At 46.9% G+C, this 26,329-nt stretch overlaps 1 protein-coding gene across 4 annotated transcripts in view; it reads right to left on the reverse strand.

Annotated features, from left to right (window-relative positions):
* Positions 1–10,782: 10,782 nt before the first annotated feature.
* Positions 10,783–26,329, reverse strand: part of Rad51b (RAD51 paralog B) — a 500,962-nt gene continuing 485,415 nt past the window's right edge. For all 4 annotated transcript variants that reach the window (XM_075948146.1, XM_075948144.1, XM_075948147.1 and 1 more), the window contains 2 exons: positions 21,487–21,565; positions 10,783–11,531 (listed from right to left, as the gene is read on the reverse strand). In XM_075948146.1, the coding sequence (XP_075804261.1) occupies positions 11,515–11,531; positions 21,487–21,565 (96 nt within the window). In that variant the 3' untranslated portion in view covers positions 10,783–11,514. The remainder of the gene's footprint in view (positions 11,532–21,486; positions 21,566–26,329) is intronic.

The following is a 26,329-nucleotide window of genomic DNA, read 5'->3' on the forward strand; positions in this document are numbered from 1 at the left end:
CTTCTTCTTCTTCTTCTTCTTCTTCTTCTTCTTCTTCTTCTTCTTCTTCTTCTTCTTCTTCTTCTTCTTCTTCTTCTTCTTCTTCTTCTTCTTCTTCTTCTTCTTCTCTTCTTCTTCTTCTTCTTCTTCTTCTTCTTCTTCTTCTTCTTCCTCTTCCTCTTCTTCTTCCTTCCTTCTCTTCTTCTTCCTCTTCTTCTTCCTTCCTTCTCTTCTTCTTCTTCTTCTTCTTCTTCTTCTTCTTCTTCTTCTTCTTCTTCTTCTTCTTCTTCTTCTTCTTCTTCTTCTTCTTCTTCTCCTCTTCCTCCTCTTCTTCCTCCTCCTCCTTCTCCTTCTCCCTCTTCTTTTTCCTTCTCCTCCTCCTCCTGAGTGACCAGACAGACTTGTACAAAACTGAACAAGCTGCCTAAACTTTAACCTTGGGGCTGCTGAGAAAGAGCTAATTCCTGCCTCAGAGAAGTTTGCTAGGCTGATAGACACACATGGATAGCCCTTCAGACTTGCCAGCACCCATATAAGATACTGGGGGGACAGCGACAATTTTGTGAGGTCACTTATATAATACACTGGGGGACAATTCAACCTTGTAGTTGCTCAACACATGTCTGTTCCCTCCCTTTAGTATCTGTGCCACCTGGGAACCTACTGTTCACAGTTCCTTGTCCTAGGCCTTCAGACCACATGGTACACAGCACTTCATAACCTCAAAAATGGTTTCACACAGAAGGACAAGGTTTGGTGTTTTCACACTTGCTCATTAGAGATAGAGGCATTCTGTGGAGGGCACACAGGGAGGGCGTGGGTGATCTGGAGCTCACACTGCCCTTCAACTAAGGTGACCGTTCTTGTATTGGCTTTCTATCCTGCATTCTAAGACAGATCTAACCTGTTTGCTGAATGTCCCTAACATGCCTGATAAGGCTGCAGAGCCCAAGGACACAGCAGCAAATGGATCAAAGATGGATGCAGTCCAGAGCCTATACAATAGCATGGGAAACACCCAATGGATGGTAAACACAGCAAGCTATTTATTACCTAGTGTGCAATAAGTGTCTCAGGAACGTAAACGTGAAGCAAGGAGGGCTATGAGTGTAAGCACGGTGGATGTCATGGAGAAGGTAACAGAGGTGGGAGGGTCACACTGTAATGGGGGGATTGGGGGCGGGGAGAGTGAACAGATGTTTGGCTGAAGCATGGAGTCAGAGCAGGAGAAAAAAAGATGAGGAAGAAGGTGCTGGTGGGTGCCCTGTTGGAGACTGAGTATAAAGGCAGTCACTTCAGTGTTTGGGGCAGAGGGACAAGGCCTTTGGACTCATGTCACAAAACAGAATGGTTCACTGCAAGAACCCGGGCTCCAGCCTCCATGAGGTTACAGAAAGGTGGAGAAGCTTTACTTTTCTGTGCTGTGGTCTTCTCGGGCATCTTGGCAGATGAGGAAGGTGATTTCTGCCCTGTGCCACTGAGAACTGTCCCTTGAGGAGGTTTGCAATGTTATCTGAGGGCCCAGGAGACAAGAGGCTGAGAATTATGTCCTCACAGTCCCCGCACGTGGTCACGGATATGTGGCTGGATACTGAGGGTTGTGTATGTTTCCTGTCCATTTGAGGATCATTGTCATGGAGAAAAAAAAAAGACTATCTGGAGAGACTTTGGTTTGGGAAATTAGTATTTTATTTGCTAAGGTTATACATTAAGAGAAAAAAAGGAAGAAAAAAAAGAAGTTTCCCATAGCTCAAATCACTTTCTGGATCTTACCGGATCCCAGGTATAAACCGCAGCAGGTCAGTGAACGTGTGTGGATGTGGACCAGGTCTTCCCATTCAAAAGATCCTTCCCTGCTCATGTCTCAACAAGGACCCATGTGCTCCACTCGGCACATCCCACACCAGATATTCCACATCCACTCACCCAGGGAAAGAGGATCCACCTGAAGTGGTCTGGGTAGAGTTGCGACTTGGCCAGACACTGAGTAGACACAGACAGGCCCTCAGCCAGGTCTGGGGCTCAGGCCAGGGGCCTTTGGGGACGGGCTTCCTGGCAGGCCCAGGACCACTGGAAAGGAGTTCCTGAGACAGCTCCAGGAAGGAAGAGAGGGGATGCTTTGCCTGTCCCTGTCCACTAGCTTCTTTATTTATTTCTTTTTACTCTGTTGAAAAACTCACCTCGCTTTGTTTCTCCCAGGTTGATTTAACAAAGCTTAGGCGACTGTTTTCCAGCTCAAGGCTCCTCGGTTCGCCTCGCCCCTTCCCTTCAGCAGAAGGCTTGCTGCACCGCTGCCTCTGTCTTCTCCACACACCTTAGTGCCTCTCTCTGTAGCTCTTCAGGGTCCCCCACTCCCCTAACCCCTGGAGGCCCTCTGCCCTCACTCTGTGTCATGTTTCCCGCCATACCCCACGCCCTTTGTGCTGAATTCGAGGTTCTCGGTACAATAGAGCTTTGACAATCGGCCCCAGCTGAGAAGGAATGTCAGCTGAAATTAATGAGAAGCCGGAATAAGAGCATTTTAGAGCTGAGCTTGGTCGCTCTCACCCTCGGTCCCCGGGAGAAGCGGGAACGTTTACATTCGGCGATAGCTGATGTTGAGAAATGGGCCATAGGTTTAGAATAGAGACCCCTCTAAGTGCTTCGCCAGGAAGCAATTGTTGACAGTGAGCGTACACTTTCTTTGAACAGCAGCCTTGTGTTTCTAAAGTGGTTCACTTCTTATTTCTCTCGCTGAGTCTGACCAGATTCCTCACAATCCACCAGTATGAGATCCCTCCTGTAGAGACATTTTTCCTTCCAAAGTCTCCAAAAATTCCACTAGTAAAAAAATTAAAACAACAGTAAACTAAAATGTTTGGGTGTGTGTGTGGGGGGGTACTTTTTGAGCCAGGGTTTCCTATCATCCACTCTAACCTTAATCCACACAGTAGAGGCTGGTCTAGAACCACAGGTATCCCAGCCTCTTCCTCCTGAGTGCTAAAATTATTATAGGCACATAGGCCTAAAATCTTAAAAATATTAAAACTGTTTATATCACTTTATTGAAAGCAGTGACAATGTGTTGTTTCTAACAAAGTATTCTTTAAAAAAATCCTTTCTTGATTCATTCCTGGTTTGTTCTTAGCTTCTTTTTCAAAAGTACACAGTAGTTGCAGGAGTTAGTGGCCAGCTCTCTGGTTCAATAACTCTGCACCTCTCTTCCTCCTCTGCCTTACCATGTCCCTGCCATACTGCATCCCATATATCTGCCAGAAAAATTCACCAAGTAAAACATACACGACAAATATTAATAATAATTAAATCTAGGTAAGGTTATTTGTGTGTTTGTTACCCGACTTTCCCTTGAAATGTTTTGTAGTAAATTAAAGCAGGAAAAGAAAAACTCACCAACTTTGGGGGTGGGGTGGGGGAGAAAAGGTCTCTCTGTGTAGCTCTTGCTGTCCTGGAATGACCTCTAAGTAGACTCAGCTAGCCTCGAACTCACAGGGATCTACCTGTGTCTGCCTCCCAAATCTGGAGATTAAAGGCATGTGCTATCATGCGAGGCCCCCACCAACTAGAAAGAAGACACTGAGACAATGGGGATGTTCTATCGGGAACTCACCAAGGCCAGCTGGCCTGGGTCTGAAAAAGCATGGGATAAATCTGGACTAGCTGAACATAGCGGACAATGAGGAATACTGAGAACTCAAGAACAATCGCAGTGGGTTTTTGATCCTACTGCACGTACTGGCTTTGGGGGAGCTTAGGCAGTTTGGATGCTCACCTTACTAGACCTGGATAGAGGTGGGCGGTCCTTGGGCTTCCCACAGGTCAGGGAACCCTGATTGCTCTTCGAGCAGATGAGGGAGGGGGACTTGATCGGGGGAGGGGAAGGGAAATGGGAGGCGGTGGCAGGGAGGAGGCAGAAATCCTTAATAAATAAATAAATTAAAAAAAAGAAGAAGACATCCTAAGAGTCCATGTCTAGGCAAAGTCTCAGTTTAATGCAACCTTTGTCTTCCTAGGGCTTCCCAGCCCCGCACTGGAGAAGGCTGATCACAGGAACAACAGTAGGGTCCAGTGGGGGTGAAGGTGGGAGTGGGTGCAGGGGTCAGTGGTAGAACATTTTCTCAGACTGTGTGGGACCTGGAGTCCCATCCCCAATACTGCCAAAGAGAAGCAACGGCTGGACAACATCATTTCTCAAACACATTCTTCTTGGCCCTCACCACAGTCTTCTGACATGTTCTCATTTTACAGATGAGGTCATCGAGAGGTACTAACCGGTTAGTACTAGCTAGCAGTACTAACGCTCAGTTCTGACTCTCTTACTAGGCAGAGACTCTATTCTAGGTACCAGCATGTATCCATTAATTGTCCCCTTACAAAAGAGTAAGTGGTGGCTGGACGGTGAACCCAGGAAGTCCTCCCAGGCCCTGAATAGCCACATAGATCCATCCTCACATGATCATGTGACACATTAGTTTCCAAGAGAGGAAAACTGGCTCCCTCCAGGGTACGTTCAGCCAGAGAACAGATCAGTTTTCTTCACCATATCATTTTGTTGGTTTGCTTGGTTTTTGTTTTGTTTTGTTTTGCTTTGCTTTGCTTGTTTTTTTGTTTTTGTTTTTCGAGACAGGATCTTTCTGTGTAGTCCTGGCTGTCCTGGAACTCCCTCTGTAGACCAAGCTGGCCCCGAACCCACAGAAATCCGCCTACCTCTGCCTCTTGGGTGCTGGGATTAAAGGCGTGTGCCACCATACCCAGCCTACACTTTCAAGATTTAAGACTTCAGAGATACTTTATCTAACATTCAGATCTGTTGTGGAATATTAGTTTAAGATGTGTTACGTTTGTTTATGCTGTGGAACATTTGTTTAACGATGCAAAGGTGGGTTGCATTCTTTAAGGTTACATTTGTTGAACTCTGTGAAGCTGCGTTACTTTGCCCCTCCCTAAACCCTGTGTGCCAATTGGATGACGCGCCTTAAAGTTCACAGCATAGGAAGCCTGCGGAATATGGAAGATACAAACCCCAAATATGGAAGGAATTCTCAGAGCTACAGGTCTACTGAGCTGGTTGACTGGGCTGAGCAGCTTGGTTTTAATCCAGAGATTTAGAGACTGGCTTAACCAGTGATGATCAGTAATTGCTGCACCACTCATGTCTTCGGCCTTCCTGTGGGTCTTCCCAGGTGCTGTACTTAGGCTTCTGCTAGTGATAAAAAAGATAGGTGGCTGCTGATTAACCCCGGAGGGGCCCAGAGGACTGGGAGAAAGCCAAGCTGGCTTCTGCTTTGTCTCTGCGTCAAGCTCCCAGCTGTTAGATTGGAAATGACTTGTGGAGTTTGGATGGCGGTGCTGGCATGAGAGGCTGGACAAAGCCCAGATGGGTTCTTGGGTCCCAGAGGACAGCCAATGGCAATAGACATCAACCTCAGACTCTAAATGGAATGAGCAGGGACCTGGAAGGGGTCCAGAAGGACCGGATCTACGATCCCAGAGCAGCAGGTTTAGGGCCATAGCTAAACCTTTGCTGGCATCAGACTCCGAGAGGAGAACGCTGCTGTTTTAGTGGGGAGATCAAAGTGTCAGTCACATGAAGAGTTAGACTGATGATCCGTGCTGACATACCCAGGGCTCGGGGCAGGGCTTGGGGAGGTTGACTTCTACTTCCTAACTCCATAGCCATGCCGATGTATATGGAAAGACTAGAATTTGAAGGCGGGCTGTGGAGGACTTCAGAGGTCTGATGAGGCACAAAAGATAGTCCTGTCCAGCGACTAAATGGGAAAACTGAGGGTGTGCAGTTCAGTTTTCCCCGTAGTCCTTGGTGTCTCACAGAGAACAACGGAGAGCAGCTGAAAGGGTGGTGTACACACACACTAGTCTTCCAAAATCATGAAGAGCGTGAGTAACCTCAGAGAGTTTCGGGTGTTTGGGGAAGATACAATTGGCAAACATTTAATCCGAAACGAGTCCTTCCGTTGTGTTCCAGACTTGAGTCTGAAAGCAAATGGCTTGGGTGTTTTTAGTTACCCGGCACCAGGTATCTGGGAGCTGAATGGAGAGAGACGAGGATATTCCCCCAGTTACTCGGCCAGAGTTCCCAAGTGGACACTTCTCTTTGGCTTGTGATTGTGGGGAACCTGGAGATCACTCTATGGATTGGGAGGGGAAAGGAACTGGACCTCAGGAGGGAAACAGGGTTTTCTTTAGTAGAAAGGGCTTTATTTTCATCCCTATTTACTTGTATTCTTTTTTGTTGTTGTTGTTTTTATTTTTCAGAACAGGGTTTCTTAGTGTAGCCTTAGCTGTCCTAGAACTCATTCTGTAGACCAGGCTGGCTTTGAACTCACAGAGATCTGCTTGCCTTTGCCCTCCGAGTGCTGGGATTCAAGGTGTGTGCCACCACCGTGGGTTATTTCTTTGTATTCTTACATAATTTATATTAACAGGGCCCATGTTAACATGGACGTCTGGGGTTGGGAGATGGAGAAAGGATAATTTTTGGCTGTGAGGGTGTAAAGGATAGGTCTACAGGGACAGGATGGGGAGGAAGAAGTGAGAGATGGGATAGCCCTGCAGAATCCTGTTAAAGGATACAGGGTGGGCTAGAGTTCATGGCTGCCTTGGCCTTTCTCAACCCCTCTGATGGGAGCAGCCTTGCTCACAGCTGTTTCGTTGGCAGTCATGTTTTCGATTCTCCAGCCCACACCTGAGGCTTGCTAGTGGCCAGAGGTGCTGAGACACAAGAGGAGCCTGAGCCATCAAGTTCTTGCTTAGGAATGTTAACCAAGAGGGGTTGGGGAGGGGGATGTTGGAAGGAGGGACGCAGCTGAAAGGCTGAAGCACAGAACTACAGACTTCAGGACACTCAGCGAGTTCTCAGGATGCTCCCAATCCCAAAGGTACCACTCACATCCCAAGAACACGTCACTTTTTACCTGCGGGGATTTATGCTTGTTTTCCAAACAAAAAGGGCCTGCCTTATCTCAATGGGTGTTTGTTTTCTCTGTAGGTAGGTTGCTTTGGGAAGAATGCATAGGCTGGCTGTCTTAACACAGTCAAGCCCATAGTTTACATGGAAGTTGTTTGTGTGCTTGAAATGAGGCTTTCTCTAGGAAGCGGTGTGGCCCAGCTTCTCCCTTTGCTCTTGGGATGTGAGAGCAAGCTAAGGCTGTGCTTAGGTCCTAAAGAAAGGAAGTCTTGGCATCTACAAAAACTGGCTTGGTCCTAAGAAGTCTTTCTTAAGTTACTAGGCTCCAGATCCGTGACTCTGGTTTGTGTGTGTGTGTGTGGGGGGGGACCCTGAAACCATGTCTTTACCCAGAGGAAGCAAAGGGGTGTGGCAACCGTGTGGGCTCATCATTTCTCACCTCTGATTTCAGGGCTCAGAAAGGCTGAACTGGGTGGAAAATGAAGGACAGCTCTTGTCAATACAAGGCCTCATCTATTATGTCCACAGCCTCTTGGAAATGTCCCCCGGCGAGGCTGCCAACGGCACTTGACGGGAAACACATGGACGGAATCCGCTCAGAGCAGGAGAGCAGGGATTCATTATTGAGAATAATGAGGGAAAGTTTTTACCCCCCCCCCCAGCTGATTTCTGGAAATCACAGGGCTTAGAGGTGATCTGAATCATGTCTAATAAGAAGGGAGGAATGGAGGTGCATTTCCAGAACCTTTTCACACAAAGTCAGATTGTCCCAGGCAGTTCGGAGTCAGCTGTTTTGTCTTCAGAGCATCAGGCAGAGCAGGACACAACTCTTTCAAGCTCACCCTCTTTCCCAGAGTTATTGGTAGCTAAAAGCACGGAGAGAAAAGGACTGAGTTCCTCTTTGGTTCTGCCTCTCTTTTCAAAGAGGTCTCCCTCCCTCAGCATGGCTCCACCGAGATAGTTGATATATGCCAAGTGAGCCAAGGGGAGGGTATACATAAGGAGTGACTTTCGGAGGAGACCCATGCCAGTACAGTAAGGCAGATGTTTGTGGGGTCGCTACCATGGTGTTCTCTTCAGTTGCGCAGTGTATCACACACCATGCACTGCTCGGTGTGAGTAGTCACAGTGTCCAGGCCTGTCCCAACAGCATGTGGCAGAAGGGTTGGGAAAGGGCTGTGTGGATTTGCTAAGCCCTGGATATAGAGTTCTCAGAGCCTTCTGGGTTCAAACCAAAAATCAATCAATAAATAAACAAACAGAAAAAGCCAATAGGAGTCTCCAGGGTGAAGCCACCTAGCCAGTTGTTCACATTGCGGTCAGGGGATGTCTTTCTTTTGTAAAACCTTCTCAGGTACTTTTGAGTGATCCATTTGGATGCATGGAGCGCTTCACTTTTCTCTTTTAGTTTAATAAAAGTGGAGAGAGACCCACGTAAGAGCAATAGAGAATAAACATTTTTCCAAAAGTGGAGAAAACGTTATCTTTTCTTCACCTCTCTCAATGTCCGTGGCTGACACTCCTATTTAAAAAAAGCAAGCTAAACATGAGAATGGTTTATATATTTACTTACTTTTTTCTTCTTTCAAACCAAAGGTATCTATTAAGTGATGCAGAACCCAAAACGCGCGCGCGTGTGTGTCTCTGGGTGTATCTGTCTTGTCTGTAAACACTGGAGTAAATGTGTCCTCAAAAGAGACAAAAAGATGCTGCTCTTGCCAGACCCAGGACCACCCCAAAGAAGGGCAAAAGAAAGGAAGGAAGAAGGGAAGACAGAGCCTCCTGAGAGCGCCCATCATTAGGGGCAGGTTCGTGCAGCCATATTTGGGGGGCTCTCCAGCCTGAAGATGGCTGCCCTGCCAGCTTATGCAACACTGGTTTACTTGTGACCCCTGATAAGTGGAAGTGAAGCCAAGTACTGGGGACATGAAAAGGCCAGTAAGGAGAAGGGAAGAGAGGTGTCACTGGGAAGAAAAGGGCCAGCGTGAGGAGGTAGCTTCCAGCTAGCTTGGGCCAGCCAGTCAGTCCAAACAGATGTTGTCGTGCTAATACCATTTTGGGGAAGCATGAGAAGAAATATCCGCCTCCTTCTCAACCAGGCCTGGCAGACAGATCTGGGAGAGCCGGCTCTGATAAGATTCTTATGCAACTGGCTTTTTGTCAGCTGTCCAAGAATCTTACGAGTAAAGTGTCTCAGTCTCCCTATGCTGGGCACCAGAAACTGTAGGCAGCAAACATTGGTACTTTTTCCTTCCCCATGGCAAGACCTCTATGGGAAAAGGCAGGTTAACGAGAGAAAAGCAAACACATCTATCTAATATGTTATATATGACACAGACTCCTTAGAAATGGCAACCCAAAGAAACAGGAAAACAAGTGGATTTTGTTTTTCTTTTTAAAGAGAGTGGGCAGAAGTCTGATTGGAGGTATGATCTAATGGCAGTAAGCTAAGAGCAGATCCAGCTGGCCTGCTGGCTCATAGTCTCCTCTTCAACCCCACGCCTTGGAGAGATAAGAACATTCCTTTCCTCAGGGCCCAGGGAGGGCACCCCTTGGAGGATGTCTTTATGGCCTACTTCAGGGGAAAGCTGGCTAGGTTTTATGACCTGTTCAGGCGAAAGGAAGAGAGAGGGGAAGACATCAATCTTCCTTCTGCTGTTTCCTTATATATGGGGCTAGTGTATACTAAACCTCATCAACATCTTCTCAATTATTCCTTTCTTGTCTTAAGCTGGCCAGTTTGTGTCATAAGAATGCACGAGAAACTTACATTTAATCAGCTTGGTTTGCACAAAGCATTCTATGGTAAAACCACAAGTTCTTGAAACGCCCCTCACTAGGAGGAAGCACATGGCTTCAGACTAGAGTAGCGGCCCTGGCAGCTTCGTCCAGACCTACACAAATCCTCCTGTTCCTTCACGCCTGGCATGACTGTTGGCTCCTTCCAGCCCAGCAAGATGTCCTTGTGCTTTCCCTGCAGCTCGGGGCTTCACTGTTATCTGTCGTGTGACTTCATTCCGTTTTGCAGTCTAGTTATTAGAATGAGTTTCCTTGTGATTCGTTTACTGAGGGGAGCAAATATTCTATCGCTTTATATTGCTATGTACTCAGTAATTAAATACTAAGCTGTTAGCAGAGTCAGTCTCTCATCACCCTCACCTCACATTTTGCATAACACTTTCTTGGGGACCAATAGGAGGCAAGGAATGAGACATGATGCTTATTCTACGTCCTATGACTTTGAAAGTCTCTGAAGGGGGAGCAGGCAGTGATTCCACAGTCTGAGGCCACCAATAACTTTGATGGTAGGTTGCCAGAGGCTGGAAAGATTGTTGTTCACAATAATTTTATAGTTGGGTATGGTGATGTGTGTTTTTAATCCCAGTAATCATGATGTAGAGGTCAAGGCCAGCCTGGTCTATATAGCGAGTCCCAGCCAGGGCTGCACAGTGAGACCCTGTCTCAATAAAAATAAAATAACTTCACATTTATTCCTTTTCCTTCCACTTCCTCTCTCTCTTGTTCTTTTTGTGTGTGCAATGTGTATGTGGAGAGGCCGGAGGACAACTTGGGGGAGCTGGTCCTTCTGACATGTGGGTTCTGGGTTCAAACTCAGGCCATCAGACTCAGCGGCAAATATCCTTACCCACCGAGCCACTTTGCCAGTCCTGGGAAGGGTCAACACTTGAATTTGAGGGTGCTTAAGCCCCCAAACGTTTGCACTGAACCAGCTCAATCTGAGACTTTGCCTAGGATCCTCAGGGCAGTGGGAACTGGTGGGCTGGGCATCCAAGGGAAAGAAGGGAATTATCCCATGGGTCACCAGTTGATTTATTTGCTAATTGAGTGCTCCAGCTCTGGGCTTCACCTCTAAAGAAATCACTTCATCCTTTATTAAATTCTGCAAGAATCTCACTCTTTGTTCTGCAAGGCTACACACAATATACCAGTGGAACGTGAATTTATACTTACAATAGTTACGCCACTAATGACCTTCCGAACAACACTAATACCATGCATGCTTGGCTTCGGAGCTGGAGCCGCGCCTGTCAGTGAGTTCTGAGGCCATCGACCTCCCTCTGACACAAGAGCAGACCCCCACCTCCATGCCCGCCTCCGGTGTCCCCCATGGTTCCACGCTTTCAGTTGTGAATCAGTTACTCTTTGGAGACCCCAATTCTTTTGCACCTATTCTTTTTATTTGCTGGACAATACTTTATTCGGAAATGTTCCCTTCTGTAATTACAAATCTTGTTAGTCCTCCTCCTCCTCTCCCCAGGGGGATTGTGGGGTTTAATTAATTAATGTGGTTAAACCGCTTTGAGGTGCATGGGTGAAAGGTGTTATGTAAGTGCAAATTATTATTATAGCTGCTGATACCCCACCGTGGTACAGCCCCTAGCCCCCCACATCTAGAGACCGGACAAAGCCTTCTTCATCTTCACCTTCCCTTCCGGGTCTGAAATCACAGTTGCCATCTCAATGGCAATCAACCAATTAATCCTCATTATGTTGGCTTCCGTTTCCTTTTTGCAGGCAGCACCCGTCTTGGTCTTGTTTCATTTCACAAATCACACCCCCATCAGCTCTAGACAAAGGTCACAGTATCCCTACGGCCTTTCTTGGCCTAAAAGGAAAGGGAGAGAGAGAGAGAAAGAAAAGGAAAGTTAAAAAGAAAATTTCATGAAATGTACTAGCTTCCCATTAGTAATCTAAATAAAGCATTTCCTGTAGCAACATCCCCCCCTCTCCCAGAGCCAACTCTGGCATGTTCCAGAGATACCCAGAGACAGCCCAGCCAGGGTTAAGGTCCAGCAACTCTGGCTTGACTCCCAAGAGTCACATACAAAAGGGGAAGTCTGTACTGGGTAAGAAAGGACCATCCAAAGACACAGGAGCCCCTCTTTGGGTTTTTGTTACCCCCAAGTTTTCTCTGAGAAAGCCAGCTGCCATCTGTAGCCTCAGGAAACCCTCACAAAGGCCCAGATGTTTTATGCTACACCTAGCAAACCACAACCCTTAACAAATGCCCAGGACTTCCACTATGATGATAGCCATTGAAAACAGCCCTGTGGGGGAGACTTGGCCTCTCATAGGGACGCTGCTGACCAAAACACTCCTTACAAGGTTGTGCCTCAGGCCCTTTGTTAGAGTGGTTGCGGGCAAGCCTCGGGGGGTCATGTCTTCATCTGCCTTCATTTATCCTCTCTATTGAAGGGCTCCTTCAGGACATTGGTCAGTCTCTGTGGGAAATGATTTGAAGAGCAACAAAAGAATTTGGGCCCTTTGGGGGGCCTTCAGAATTCAGTAAACATCTGGACGTGGAAGGCCAGGTTCTCAAGCAGTCTCACTGGGGAGATGTCAAAAGAGAGAAAGAGCTATGTGTGCAATGTGAGCGCTTAGTTTTGTGGTGACATTTGTTGTCCAGAGGCACAGAAGCCCCAGTAGGTAGATGGAAGATTTTTCAAAAGCTCCTCTATTTGTCAGGCTTGGTGAGCGCAGTTCACCCTTTGTTGGGTCTCACGGCATATGTGAGGAACGGCAAGGTTCGCACGGCTCAGGCTCAGGAGCAGCGCCCGTGTGATGGACGGTCTGATTCGGTATGGCGTATGAGAAAAACTAAAGTAAGGTGGCATAAGTCTTCCTGGTAGTTAGTTGCTCAGCATTCCTGTCCCCCTAAGGTCTGTAAAGCTCTTCCCAGTCAAGGTAACTTACCAGATGCTCAAGATGAACACATTTTAATTGACCAAAGCCAAAGAGCAATCAAACAAAAAACCAAACAGAAAACACAAAGAAAACAAAATAAAAGCAAACAAAAAAGAAAACAGAAAGAAGAGGAGGAAGATGCGAAGTGATTTGCATTTCATCACGTGGGTGAGATTCACGACCTGAACTCTTGACTCCAAGCGTTCCCTTTATTGTTGAGTCAATCCATTTAGAACACATTAGTCAGCACGATTCAACGTTTGTCACTAACCAGCGTGGTGACAGAACTAATCAGCATCCCCCGGTGCCCCCAAATCTATCCTCAAACAGCGAAAGAAATGGGCCTCTGTCAAGAGACAATGGGATGCGGGTTTTGTCAGTATTAACTAGCTGAATCCAGTGCAAGTCCTCAGGTTCTCAGGCGCCTCATCCCGAGCTGGAGTGAATCTATTTCTTTATCCCTCTGGAACAGGTGTCAGTTTGTTCTTGATTAAACTTATCTAACTATATCTCCTTTTGAGCTAAAAGGGACCCCTCCCCACTATGTCCTCTAAATACAGAGCACCATCTTGGTAAACAATAGATGTTCAGCTAGTATGTTCTGAACTGAACTAACCATCATGGAGCTTAAATCATGTTCTAGAAAGAACACCAAGTCCTTTTGGAAGCAATTTTCAAAGAAGATCGACCACCTGAATTGATTTAACATCTTTTGAGCATTCTAACAAATGCAAATTATTAACTCTGCCAATGGCTTCCAGGTTCTGAAGGAGGAGACAGCCTAATGGTAATCCAGGTCTTAGAATGAACAATTTTCTTCTCTAGCCTTATTTCATCTGGCATTTTGTTCAGTGTTTCAGAAAACAAAAGCATAGACAAGAAAACATAAATTTGGGGGTGAGGGGTGGAATGTGTTTAATCTGTGACTTCGGACCCAAGTCCATACCCCACATCTAATAGAACACATACTGAAGTTCCTACTTAAAAGAGGTTCTGTTCTGGACTGGGGTGGGTTGGGACAGGATTTTTGATCTGATCCTCGACAGAGTAACTGACTGCTGCTGTGTGTCTTATTCTGCTGCTACAGTCTCGGGAACCAAAGAGAAAGAGACCAAGAATTTTTAATACATTCAAAATTTATGCCATATTTCAAGGCTGTAACAGCCCTAGGGTCTGTACTATTGCATCTGTAATCTCTGTAACTGACCTCTGAAGGGGATGTGCCCTTGAAATACCTTTCTGTACCGGTAGGAGAGCCCCCTCATTACTGAGCGGTACCTGACCACTCAGATGACTAACATTTTCTTGTTGTGTATTTCACCTACAGCTTGCCAGCATCATACATGCAGAAATAAAGTGTGCAGCTTCTGGGTAATTGCCTTTAAAGGAAGGGGAACACGTTCCCTCTCACCAAATCCTGCTGCCTGGATGGAGGACATGATGCTGAGCCATTCTGGGCTAAGGCAACAATAGTGATATCTGAGGTGTGAGGGAGAAGTAAGTCAATAGGCTGGGTTCCTGGACAAACAGGCCAGCTCTGAGCCCATCCTTCCCTTCATCCCTCCCACCCCCCACCCCTGCAGTGCTGTGTCGGAAAGCAGGCGTTCTCAGCACTGTTTATCTAGGAGGTATACCCAGCAAAGAAACATCCCAACTACCCTCAGGGAATTTCTCAAGGCATCCTTATATCAGTATGACTGATGCAACCTTTAGCATAGAATATCAAGACTAGATTCAAGATTCAGGACTGGCCTGCAGTATGTCAAAAGAGGCCCAGCAATTTTGAGGAATAAGCGACTGCAGGGCTTGCCGTGGCAAGGGAGAGGGTCCAAAGGTATGAATGAGTTCCTTAAACCTCAGACCCTGGTTACGTGCTTTGAAAGGGCTCCAGACCCACTCTGAGGGCAATGATCACGACCGTTTCCTTCCCTGAAGATAAAGTGGTGGGTGAGACTACACATTTCTCAGCTAACTTTAGGGGAAAGGAGTGACTGTCATCAATAACCTTACTAAGTCGATGCCAGAGACACACACTCGCTGTGTGGATCTCGCTAGAGGACACAAAAGCTCGCACTCTAAAGGCAGAGTTGACAGAGACACACAACGTGTCTGGGAAAATCAGCAGGACCCCCACGGTTATGTACAGTTGCGCAGAAACCGGTTCATTACCTTCAGAGGGAGAGTAAACTGGGAAACCCCTTCAGAGAGGAAGCAGAGGTGAAAAGCGTATGGAGCCTCTGGAAGCCATCACACGTCTCATGCATTCCCAGAGAAACCCATACCTGCCTATCAAGAGGTCTGGAAAGACAGCCTTTGCGCTAAATAATCAAAATTTCAAAATAAATGGTGTGGTGACTGAGGAAATGGTTCAGCGATTAGAAGTGCTTACTGCTTTTGCAGAGGACCCAGGTTTGGTTCCTAGCACCCATCTGGTCACTCACAACCAGATGAAACTCCAGTTCCAAGGGATCTGCTACTCTTCTGGCCACCTCGGGCACCAAGCATGCATTCAGTGCACAGATACATATGTACATAAAGTGAAAATAAATAAACCTTCACAAAAAGCTCCATAAAGAGGAGACTTGGAATGCTTCAGCGGATGGTTCCCTGAAGCGAAAGAACGCGAGTTATGTGTGTAGATTTATCACAGAGACAAGATAGATAACAGAAGGAAAGTTGTGAAATGTGTATGTTCAAGCACTTATGAAACTTCTAGAATATTCCCCGGAAGAAATCATTTCATGTGGACTCACATCTAGACAGAAAAGCGTTCAAGAATGGCTAGGAAGGAAGCATGACACTGTGGGCAGAGAGCCTTGACCCTATAAACAGGGGTGACATGGTGGAGGGGTTGCTTTGGGACTAGCTTTAGAGACTTGAGCTTCGTCAAGTTCTACTCCCATAACTGAAAAAAAAAAAATTGAAACCAATGGGAATTTTAAAACCTAATTCTAGATACTGCATATGTAAAATTCATGTATTATGACTTCTGTATGAAAATGTTCCGTAACAGAGCGCTTGCCTACAGTGTGCAGGGCACTGGGCTCTGCATTGACAAAGAAAAAGCTCCTTGAAGCTAATGGTCAGAGGAAAACAACGGCACGAGCGGAAGGAAGGTGGGTGGTGAAAGGCAGCATGGAAGGAGATGCAGAACAAATGTCCAAAGAGAAGAGCACAGAGCAAATGGGACTCTGCCACCAAGAGGCCTTTGGAGGCTGCACCAGCACGGATGGGGGTGGGCAGGGACATGGTGACAGGCTCCTCTGTACCTCAGGACTCTTGGTCTTGGCCCGGTGTCACAATGAATGCTGGGCTTTGCCAGGTATGTGGGATGGATTTACCATTCAGACACTTCTTTCTGGGTCACTTTGAGTCCAGGAGAGGGGGTGGGAGAGGTTGGACTATAGATTCCAAATGAAGGGAACAAGCCCACATGATAGTATCAAGGGAAAGAATTCTTCAATATTATCTCCCAAATGGCTTGGGGCTAAGAAGATGGGGTTGGAGGATGTAACCCAAGTTTGTGACAGTCACACAGAGCAGATTAATATTTTTCCCCAGGAGCTCCCAAAGGTGCTCAAACAAGGCGTTTTTGATGTTAAAAGCAGAGTCACACAGCTGTCCAGCTCTCCAAAGAAACAGCGTCTTTATTTTCTAGTTCATCCAAGCCTGGGGAGTGAATGGCTGAAGCTAGTTTGGGGTCTTGCACCTTCTCAGGACCCGTGCTGGGATAGCTCAGTCTCCTCTCAGGCTCCCCAGCCTACCTCAGCTCCTTCAGACCTAAACTAGTACGGGATAGCCCAGAGCCCAGAGCCAACATCTCACGCTAGAGCCTGGTGCTGTGAAGACAATGGAGGGCACACATGTTTCTGTCTTCCTGGGCAATGAAGCTGTCTTCTGTCCTGCTTCAAACAACTCGGCTTGCTGTTTTCCAAACCACTTCCTGGATTCCTGAGCAAAGGAGAATGCAAGGCAAAGCAGAAACAGCGGGCCTTGCCATCCATCCTCTGCACTTTCTGGGCTAGCTTCCTCCTCGGAAGCTCCTTCACCCAGTCACAGGCCCCAAGAAAACAGGGCTGGTTCCAGGAGGGCCAGATGGCTTCTCCTGCCCTGCACCCCCGCCCCCAGCATCAGCGAGGCACCCCAGGCCGCTTCCCACCCTGTTCTCTTCTTGGCATATTTGGAGCTCAGTGAGAAGACAGGCATGAACAGAGAGACTTGGAGAGGGTTGGAGTTCCCTGCAAATTCCCCCTTGCCTTTCGCAGCCAAGGGCTCTGGGTGGGGGCCACCCCATGGAACCCACCCCCAAAGTCAGCTGCCTTTCCCTGGCCATCAGTCCTGGCACCTCTCTGCCTCACTCGGCCCTTTGCAAGCTTTTCCACTTGGTGAGTACCAAGGCTTCGCGGCGGGGAAAGGAAAATTAGATTTACAGTTCGTTCTCATTCCAGTCGTTTAAAGGGCTGAGCTTTCCCCCTCACTCCACCTGGCCTCCTGCTAGAGGCCAGGCTTGGATGCCAGCGGCCACGCGGTTTGCTCCCTCTCCTTTGGGGCCTAAGTATTTCCAGGGTCTAGGGCCCGGGAGCAGAGGCAGAATCCCAGACAAATGTTGGGCAGACAAAGAAGATGCAAACAGGATGGTATTACCATGTTAATGGCTTCAGTCCAGCAGCCTCCTGAAGATGCCTGGGAGGGTGCGTTTCTTTCTTTTACTTTTTCTTTTCTTTTCTTTCCTTTTTTTTTTAAGAATAGTTCCGCTTTCTATTTTACTACAACAATAGCATGGACTGGCTCCTTCAAGTGTTTCAAAAGCAGCTTGAGAAATCTCTACCCAGCCCCTTGGTCTCTCCAGCCTGCCCTCTCATTGTCCCTCCCAGCCCGGCAGACAAAGGGGAGGGACCAGAGTCAGGCCCCCAGTAGCCGCCCGCTCTAGGCATCCTAATCCTTGAGAAGCAGCGAGGGGAATGGCCTGTGGAGCTGCTCAATCCCATTCTGCCCTCACCTTTCATTCTCTCCCTCTGCTGTGCACTCAGAGAGCTTCAGGTATTAGGAATCTTGGGGTTTGCGGAGGATAAAAGGCACCGAGGGACCATTCCCACGGTCACTGACAGCCCCACCCCCAGAGCAGCCGGCCTGAGCTAAGGGCACTTTCCCACCACTCCAGCCCAGCACCGCTTCCTCGCTCTCTCCCAGAGACGGACCTCAAGCTACCAGGACACCTGCTTCTCTTAGTGGTAGCCCAGGACCTGCCCCAGCCTCCCAGCTAATCTCCTTTCTGGGTGTCCTGCAGGCAGGAGCTGCAGGCCCTACCAGGAGCTCCAAGCTCACTTTGGCTGTCAGAGCCGCCCATCCCATCAGGAACCTGGTACCTCTCCAGGTTCGTGACTCAGGGAGCAAGGCCTCTCTGCTTCAAACCTGGGGGACATGCAGGTCTTTCCGCAGGCTCATCTGCTAAGAATGGGGGGGAAGGGAAGGGAAGCTTGTGTGTTTCAGCCTGTGGTGGTCTCAAGGGAACGACTGTAACGAGAGAGGAGAGAGGTAAGGGGTTAGTATGCGGCCTCCCAGAAGAAGCAGGGAAGTGGAAGGCTGGAGGGACCTAGAGATTGCCATGGGCTATTGTGATCTACATACACAAACTGACCATATACACATGTGCACACCCAATGACTAAATATCATGGAAGGATCCAATGTATGTGATATGACCTGATAAATTCCAGTTCCCCTTCCTCCCCTCCCCCCACCTCCTTTTCTTCCTCCAAGTTGCTCACACCCCATCAGGTTACTGTTCAGTTCTTAAACCTAGGGCTCCAAAGACTTTTCTCAAACTCACTGCAGAGCTGGAACTGAGAACCAAGCATCCTTTCCAATAAAAGCGTCTCCTGATTTACTGGGGGGAACAGCCCCGGTGGCCCCCGCCCCCTACTCCCCAGAAGACCCAGGAGCACATGCAGGAAAGCAGGGCCTTGTGAGGTTGTGTTCAGAAGCATTGCTGACGGCGGGGGGGGGGGGGGGGGGAGGCAGGGTTCCCTAGATAGGGAAGTGCTTTTCGGGGAGCAGAACCAAGATAACAGCATAGAAATCAGCATATGGGGTTGAAGCCCCTCCCCTGGGCATGTTTTTATTGGTTGGGGACCTTGCATCGTGACATTTTCTTGAATTTTTCTTTCCTGGACACATGGCTTGAGGTCCGTCCCCTTCAGTAACACGCTTTCTTTGCTGGTTTCCAGCTCTCTGTAGTTATTCTTTGCTTTATTATTACTATTGACTATTATTCACACGCCCATGCCCATACACGACATAGCATGCATGTGGAGTCAGAGGACAACTTTTGAGACACGGTCTCTTCTTCTTCCTTGGTTTTTCCTTCTTTCTTTTTAGATTCCGCTTTATGTGTAAGAGTGTTTTGCCTGCAAACACAAGCATGTATGTGCACCACATGTGTGCCTGGTGTCCACAGAGGCCAGTTGAGATACAGGATCCCCTGGAGCTGCCAGAGAACTCCGGGAATCACACCTGGGTTCTCTACAAGAGCAGCAGTCACTTTTAACCGCCCAGTCATCTTTCCAGCTTCTCTCCACCTAGCTTTTGAGATGCAGGTCTCTCTTGTTATCTCCGCCATGCCAAGTACTTCAGGCTAGACTAGACCAGCTTCAGGGTGATTCTCCTGCCTCTGCCTCTCATCTCTTCATAGGATTGCTGTGGTTACAGATGGCTGCCGCTGCGTGTGGTTTTCCTGTTGTTTGTTTTAAGCGTGGATTCACTTGGGTTGGTGGGTCTGTGTCTTCCACCCACCAAGCGTATATCCAGTTTCTACTCTTCTCTAATAATCTCCTCTTCTCTGTCTGAATCGTGATCTTAGGCATGAACGGACAAAGGAATCTTGTCCCTGCAAACGCTCCCGGTGTTACCCACTTTAGACAAACTAAGAAATGCTTCGCAGCAAGGTTTTCAGTACGAGCCTTGGCTTACAATTTGCCCTAGACTTTCTGAAACCCTCATCTTAACTTTCTCTTTACTAGAGCACTAATCTTCTCAGGCAGCCTCGCTCGAAAACCCATCCTGTGCCCTGGGCAAACACAAGCCCGGCTTTCTGATCGCTTACTAGTTAGACACCCTTAGAGAGTATGTAACAGAGGAGCCTGCTGTTTGCTTTGCTTAATCTGCTCTTAAAATCTCTGCTTCTTTGTCAGAAAACAATATTTGCAATTGTAAAAAAAAATATTTACCAAGTAACTTGGATAGCGTAAGTCAAAGGCTAAGAGCCAAAGGTCAGTGGTTCTTACCCCAAATTTCTGTGGACCTGAGAGTCTCCCGCTGGGGAGCTCAGCTGCGCCGAACAAACACACTGCTTCAGAGTCCATTAAGGAGCATTTTTGAGGGGGCAGAAAGGGAGGGCTGCCGCCTGGTCCTCATCCAGAAGCAGGAACTCCCCATCCTGTCCCTGCTGGGTCTCTGTGATGAAGTGATCTCCTTGGGGACCCTGAAGCAGCTGGTTTACAAACCTGGGGAAAAACCCTAGTTCATAAAACCCTGCAGGGCAGACATTCCCGCCATGCAAAGCAATAGGAAAGGCTCTCTGGTTCAGGGCAGATGTTCACCTACGAGTCCCTGTGGGTGGGGTCTCTGGCCTGACAGTGGGGGGCAAATGTGCATCCTGAGCACTCTTAACCCCTAGAGCAGCGTTTTTGACTCGAGAGGCTGGATTGTCTAAGTCTTAAATTTACCCTGGAAGGAATTTTCTGGAAGGACCTGACAATGTCAAGAGCCTCTCCTAACCAGGGCACCGAGCACCTAGGATGGAACCTCCACTCAAGTGGCCTAGTAGAGTTCTGCTTTGAGCCAGAACCCAGCTCCCTTCAAGTTGAGGACCAGGATGTCCTAAAGTACAGACTAGAAGAAATGTCATTGGGACTTCAGCACAGGGAAGCAGGGTTCCAGGAATCCCACACACAGCCCCACAGGTTGTGGGTTGATCTTTGCCAGGCTGGCACTGACAACTTTGCACGCAGCTCACACCATAGGATCTGCAAAGGACATGGCAGGGACAAGTTCTCCCAAACAATCAGAAGCGTTCTTGACATTCTCCTGAGATAAATGCCTGCTTTAAAGGAGACGGTCATTTGGTTATTTACAAGACCATTATGGGGCTGAGGAGACAACTCAGCGGGTCAGGCGCTTGCTGGGAAAGTGTGATGGCCAGAGTTCAGAACCCCAGACCCCGTGTGAAAAGGTGGTGGTTGTGGCAGCCCACTGACAGTCCCAACACAGGAGGCAGAGAAAGAAGACTTCCTAACGCAAGCTGGCTGGCTCTACTAGCCAGAAGGGAGAATTCCATGGGCCCTGGCCTCTAACATAAGGCAGACAGTAATTGAAGAAGATACCTGTCAACTTCAGATTTTAATATGCACAGGCACCTGACCATATACATGAAAACACACACATACATACATGAGCAATCTATATCTAATATCTATAAAGAATCTATGGTTGTATTTCGTATTGGTATATAGGCTCCCTTAATGAATTAAGCCCTCATATTTTTGTTATTGTTGTCCCATTTGGAGGATTTTATATTTGTTTTTCCTTTTGTTTTGTTCATTATAATGCAAAAAAATAAATGAGCATTCTACCACTAAACAACAGCTCTTCCATTCTGTTATAAATCCTGTCGTTCTTCCTTCCTCCTGTCAAATTCTTGTTACAACTTGCCAAATCCCTTGATCTTATCAGGGTTTAAAAAAAATTACCAGCTAATTTACCTTGGCCTTTGAATTGTCTGAACTAGCATCTAATAGGACCCAAGCAGTGCTTGACACCGGTTATGGGCAGCACTGAGAAGAACATGCTTACAGAAACCATTTAGCCGATGGATCTTACCTTGGAGAACCAGGCCTTCCCCCTTGATGGTGTAGACGAAGGAGGTGAAGGAAGCCAGAGGGGACTTGGCAATAAGAATCTGCACAGAAAGCACATTTTCCAGAGTTAGCAGAAAGTGTAGCATGAGCCTCTGCTGGCTCCCTTTCTCCTTTGACAGCACATGATTACAATGCATTGGATTTATTATTACAAATATTTTTGAGAACTGGGCATGATGGTACATACCTTTAACCCTAGCTCTCAGGAGGCAGAGACAAGTAGATCTCTATGAGTTCAAGGCCACCCTGGTCTACATAGTAAGTTCTGAGACAGCCAGGGCTACGAGGAGAGACTTTTGTCTTAAAAAAGCAACAACCACAAAAAAAAAGTTGTTTTAGAACCAAATGTTCAAATGAGTTGTAATCATGTTAAAATGGTCAACCAGGAAAGACATTTATCTCAACACTATGCGAATAAGCCAGAAGTTCTCAACCTTTGGGTTGTGGCCCCTTTGGGAGTTGAATGGCTACTAAGGGGTCACCTAAGACCATTGGAAAACACAGCTATTTACATTATGATTCATAACAGTAGCAAAATTATAGTGGTGAAGCAGCAATGAAATAATTTTATGGTTTGGGGTTCACACAACATGAGGAACTGTATTAAAGGGTGGCAGCATTAGGAAGGCTGAGAACCATATTAAAGGGTTGTAACACTAGGAAGGCTGAGAACTAGGGCACTAAATACTATATTCTTAAACAAATTCTTCCAGAAATAAGATTTTTGTTTGTTTGTTTGTTTTTTGGAGAAAGTTCCTCTGTGTAACAGCCCTAGCTGTCCTGGAACTTGCTCTATAGATCAAGCTGACCTCAAACTCACAGAGATCTGCCTTTCTTTTCCCCCCCAGTGCTGGGATTAAAGGCATGTGTTACCACCACCCAGTTGAAAAAGATTATTTTATGTAACATGGTTAAATAGTTACCTCTCTGTGCAATGATAAACCTACCAGATCTTCTAATTTTATCCATAGCTTAGCTATTAAAAAAATAAAGCTACCTTAAAATAGTTACCATCATATCATGACAAATATTCAAAATAACTTGCTAAGGCAAAGGAATGGTAAGCTGTTTATTAGCCCTGGCCCCGATTCCTCATGGAGTGTGTGATTCTACCCTTTATCCTGTGACTGTATTTTCTCTAACCGAAAGCCTCATCATGCATTCTTGCTGGATTTTGACTGTGGGTTTGGCTACATGGTTTGTTTTGGCTTATGCCAGTTCCCAGCCTAGGCCTCAAGTATTTCCATCTGTTCTCTTATACTCTTGCCATAGTCAGAGGAAAACAGGTTCAAACTAGTCAGCTACCTTAGGAGAGCCAGAGATGTCTAGGACAGAGTTAGCCACCCAGGCTCAGCCTCAGGGGACCCACATGCATGAGAGTTAATATTGCTGCTTGCCTCTGAATGTTTGGAGGTGCTGGTGTGAAGCATTATTTCATACAAGTTGACCTGCACTCCAGCAAAAGAGAAATGCCAGCTGAGTTTGGAACAATGACATTCTCTCTTGTAAAGAAGGTGATTATTTGGTAAAAATGATTTGTAAGAATTATTTTTGCAGAATATGTATGTGTGCATATATACACACACATATATCTGGGAAGATATATATCTATATCTATATCTATACCTATATCTATATCTCAAGTGCTGCACACACACACACACACACATAGTGCTTATCAATGGGTATGTGAACTAGTTATCTGAAACACCAAATAATCAACATGTATTTATTTAGAATAAAATTAAAATTTCAGAAAGGCAAGATGGCTCACTGGATAAAGGCAGTTGTTGTCATGCCTGTGATGGTCTCTGAGTTTGATCCTCAAGACCCAGATGATGAAAGGAAAGGAAATAAAAGAATCAACTCGTACAAGAATTACAAAGAATTAAATATTCCTCTGACCTTTGCATGCATGCCCTGGCATGTACATGCGCGCACGCGCAAACACACACACACCTACATATAAAAAATATAGTTTCATTAAAAAGTCTAGAAAAAAATTGGTGGATTATTTTACTAAATATTTCTGCTCAACAGAGAGATGGTATTTGTCCTATTTTATAAGTAAAAATAACTTCATTAAAATTGTGACATTTGCTGGGCGGTGGTGGTGCAAGCCTTTAATCCCAGCACTTGGGAAGCAGAGGTATGTGGATCTCTGTGAGTTTGAGGCCAGCCTGGTCAATAAGAGCTAGCTCCAGGACAGGCAGGGTTGTTACACAGAGAAACCCTTTCTGGAAAAACAACAATAACAACAACAAAAATTGTGACATTTTGTCACAGAATCATTTTGGTTGTGAAGGAAGCAAAGAAAAGGGATAAATGATTCCTAACCATAAAAAGCAAGCTTACACATGTATCTCAATCTATGCCAATGCAACATCTACTGACAGTCAATAATATAAACGGGTCACAAGTTTTGGTGACAGGGTTTGAATCTCATCCTTCAGTTAGGTGCCTGGGCAGAACCTATGGGTTCTCTTATTAGTAATTCCCATTTTCCTTCCTAGTAAATAACTTCCAAGTTCCTACATATCTTTGTCTGTTCTGCAACTAAATGTGGCCAAGTGTACAAGCTTTGATTGACGGAATGGAAGTAGAAATGGCCAGTAAAACTTTGGATTATGTTTTCATAAGAAATCAAATGCCTATGCCTTTTCCCTTTTCCTCAAGGGCAGGGACACTCTCCAACCACACGGGCACTGGGTGCAGTTAACACGAGTCAGATGGAGCTGCTTCCTTTTGGGCAGGGGGAGAAGCGGAACTTCCAGACTGATGGACGAGAGGGCTATCTCCAACTGTAGCAAGAACTGTGATCAACTCTCTTGATACCCCACCAGATAGAGTGAGGATGAGTTAGGCTGGATGCTGAGAGCATGAAGTGGGTTCGTTAGCGATCACACGATCCTTAGCAGCCTCTAGCAGGAGGCACTGAACCGAGCCTGGGCCCTGCCTGCTTCAACATTTTTACTGCGAGACATGAGGATGCTGCTGCATCCAACCACACTCTTGAACAAACATGGAGCCCAGCAGGAGAGAAAGTGACAAAAACTGCTGTCTCAGCAGACCTTTCATCCTAAAGGAGGCAAGAGGCAGCAAGATGAGTGACCGTGGGATGCCAGGCGAAATGCCTGCTACGGAGGGGAAAACAGCAGAGTGCATAGGAGATGAGCTGGGATTGGGAGGCGGTAGAAACACACGGAAGGGAAACTGAATGGATGGGAGGTGACAAAAGACACACGGAGACAGTACATCAGACCAGACAACTACGGTATCTAGATGAACCTCAACTTGGCTAAAATGCTGAGACAAATCCCATGTATCTTTTAGTAAAATGTGAAAGACATATATATTAGGAGGTAACCAGGAAATCCTACAGGTTTTGTAGGATAAAATTCCACCGAAAATAAATATCAGGTCTTCTTCCTGGGAACAGAACGCCGGTTACTGGTTACAGAGTGGGAGAGATGAGAGCCGGCATTCAGAAAATGGACTAGGCATGTTAGTCGAATGAACCAGCTGTGGGATGTGACTCAGAAACCTAGTCTGGTCACAGGTTGTAAGCACTGGCACCGGGAGGTTGTGTCAGCAAACCACGCCTAATGAATGCCGTGTGTGTGGAGAGGGGCCCAGATCCAAAAGGCAAACGGACAACTGCGAGGACAACCTAAAAGAGAACAAACACAGGTGGCTACATGTCCGAGCAGTTCGTAACCGCAAACACCGAGACGCAATCGCGAAGGCTGGAGGCTGAGGGGAAGGCCAACATTACTTCTGAGTTCTCATATGTGAGGGGAAATATAAAGTCACTTTTTAGCCCCATAGATGTCAGGGAAGATAGTGGTGCATGCTGCATGTCTTTGTAAATGCGCAGATTCCTCTCTCTTCAAAAATGACCCAGTATCCCACACCTTTGCTCCATTTGGCCTTACAAACCATAGCTAGCGCCTGTGTAAGTGTGTGTGTATGTGATAGAGACTTTGGATGTCTCCCACTATTGCTCTCGACCATATTTTTGGAGACAGTGTTTCTAACTGAACCTGGGGCTCACTATTTTGGCTTGACTTGCTGGTTATCAGGCCCCCAGCACCCTCCCATCTCTGAAGTCCGCTTCTGAGAACTAGGGTTACAGGTGCATATTGCCATGCCCGGCCGTCTACCCCTGTAGAACTCTAAACTCAGGCAGTCGTATTTACATAGCAAGCACTTTAGCCACTGGGCCATTTCCTCAGCAGAGACCGTCCCCTGAAGTAGAAACAGCTTTAGAGTTCAGTCAGGCTGTTCTGTTTCAGAGGTCCAGCCCTCTCCCATGTTTGAAGTGTTCCCAGGGTGCGCATCTGGGCTGTCAGCAAGTGTTGCACTATCTTCTTCAACATGCCTGCCTGCCTGCCTGCAAGGAGGCCTGGAAACTAATACAGCCTGAACCCTTTGTGAAAAAAGTGTGCTCACATGCATGTAGGCCAGCATGCAGCATGGGAAGCGGGCTCTTCATTTGAGGGCTCCAAAGTCAATACTTGCAACGCCAAGTGGCAACCCACAATTTGACACATACAGACCAATCTACTTCTCTGGGGGCAAAATATCAGCTGGGATAAAAATACATACTAGAAATAAGGCCATTCCCTCCCTACATGATTCAAGACAGGAGAAAGGCGGGGCAGGGGGGACTGGACAGGGACCTGTGCGGTGGCCTCAGTTGCTCATGGCTTCCACACTGGTATTCTTCCTTCTGCCTTCATCTTTGAATGTCCAAACTCATCCCTTACTGTTCTTTAAACACAATAGATGAAATGTCATTTTAT

This window comes from Microtus pennsylvanicus, chromosome 14, assembly GCF_037038515.1.
Source record: "Microtus pennsylvanicus isolate mMicPen1 chromosome 14, mMicPen1.hap1, whole genome shotgun sequence".
In the NCBI taxonomy this organism is placed as follows: domain Eukaryota; kingdom Metazoa; phylum Chordata; class Mammalia; order Rodentia; family Cricetidae; genus Microtus; species Microtus pennsylvanicus.